The 1,382-nt window shown below is 43.4% G+C and overlaps 1 protein-coding gene across 1 annotated transcript in view; it reads right to left on the bottom strand.

Moving 5' to 3' along the window:
• Positions 1 to 1,382, bottom strand: part of LOC102201422 (centrosomal protein of 162 kDa-like) — a gene marked incomplete at its 3' end in the record, with an annotated part of 9,540 nt that overhangs the window by 4,007 nt on the left and 4,151 nt on the right. The window contains exons 6-7 of the mRNA XM_013908145.1: positions 382 to 516; positions 146 to 277 (exon numbers count right to left, since the gene is read on the bottom strand). Coding sequence (XP_013763599.1) covers positions 146 to 277; positions 382 to 516 — 267 coding nt within the window. The remainder of the gene's footprint in view (positions 1 to 145; positions 278 to 381; positions 517 to 1,382) is intronic.

The raw sequence follows: 1,382 nt of genomic DNA, 5'->3' as shown, positions 1-1,382 counted from the left end.
TTACAGCTGACAGAGAAAACAGTCTATTTGTTTTAGAAACAAGTCCTAATAAAAGTCCTTAAAAAGTCGAAATAACACTGAAATCATTGAGAGAAAAACGTTGTGACAAAAGTCACAATAAGATGTAGAGTTCAGGGTCACTAACCTGTTGGTAACCTTTTATGAGTGCCTCCTGCTCTTTTATTTCTTTATCAATCTGCTGGAACTTCTCATCTGCAGCAACATCTGCAGCCTCCACCCACCTCTTCTTCTGACTGGCTTCTTCTGCACTTCTCAGCTGTTGAGAGAAAAAAGTCTTACCCTGGCAGTACCCAAATAAGAATGGGCCATCCTACAGATTTCCCATATATATGGAATGAAAGTAGTGACGTGTTTGTGCACCTTGCTTTGCAGTAGGTAATTCTGCTGTCTGAGTGAGCTGAGCTCCTCTGCTCCTGCCTTCATCATCTGCAGCTCCCTCTCCTTCTGTGCCAGCTGCATCCTCAGCTCCTCCAGCACGGAGCTGTCGTGGCCAGTCTGAAAGGCAACAAACCAAAGTCACGTCTCTCTTCAGCAAGAATCAGTGTGCACAGGAGCTGCAGCATGTTTTTGCTTTTCTCCTTTTGAACACACATTTTGACAGTGTGTTTGTGTTGTGACGCTCTAAATGTAGTGTTAGGTAAAACAACACTGTCCTTGTAAAAGGTGAAAAACACTACGGATGAACGTGTGAAATCCTTTAAGCAGAGGCTGTGGCACTTTAGCTCTGCAGCTCAGTCACTCCCTGGATGGCTCTCAGCTTGCTAAAGTGATGTGCAAACAACAAAGGCTCTAACTTTACTCACATCTTTCCATGTTAAAGATTTTATGTGTTAGGACCCAGAGCTGTACCAATGACCAGCTACTACTAGGATCTGTAAGCTTCAGGCTCTGCTTTGGTAACCAGCAGCAGATTTTAGGTACACAGACTTCATCCCACAAAGAGCTGGGCCTAACACTGTCAAACATGGCAAAAGGAGACCTCTGGAAGTTCAGCTCAATCTCAATGCCAGACACCAACACAGACATCGAACAGGCTGGAGAGAGGACACATCCCTTCCATCTCCAATACCCTAAATGTCCTGTTACTACTGTAACTTGGCTTCAGATAAGTAATAGAAAATAAATGGATTCATGTTCGCTGTGTGATGTTGTTCAAGAAAAGCAGAGGTCATGGTTACTGCTGACACGCTTAGTATTAGAAGTTGAGATGGAAGTAAGCATGAGGGTGTTTGGTAATCCAATGCCACGTTCTAGATGCAGCTGGAAATTTACATTTCCAAGTTCCAGTCAGAATATCATCTGGAACGTTCCCTCAAATCAATTAACTAATATCCCAGGAATGAAAACTGCACTGACACTGT

This window comes from Pundamilia nyererei, unplaced genomic scaffold (assembly GCF_000239375.1).
Source record: "Pundamilia nyererei isolate P.nyererei 1_Seehausen unplaced genomic scaffold, PunNye1.0 scaffold01583, whole genome shotgun sequence".
NCBI lineage: Eukaryota > Metazoa > Chordata > Actinopteri > Cichliformes > Cichlidae > Pundamilia > Pundamilia nyererei.
The sequence above is the reverse complement of the archived record's forward strand: the minus strand, read 5'-3'. Positions and strand labels throughout refer to the sequence as shown.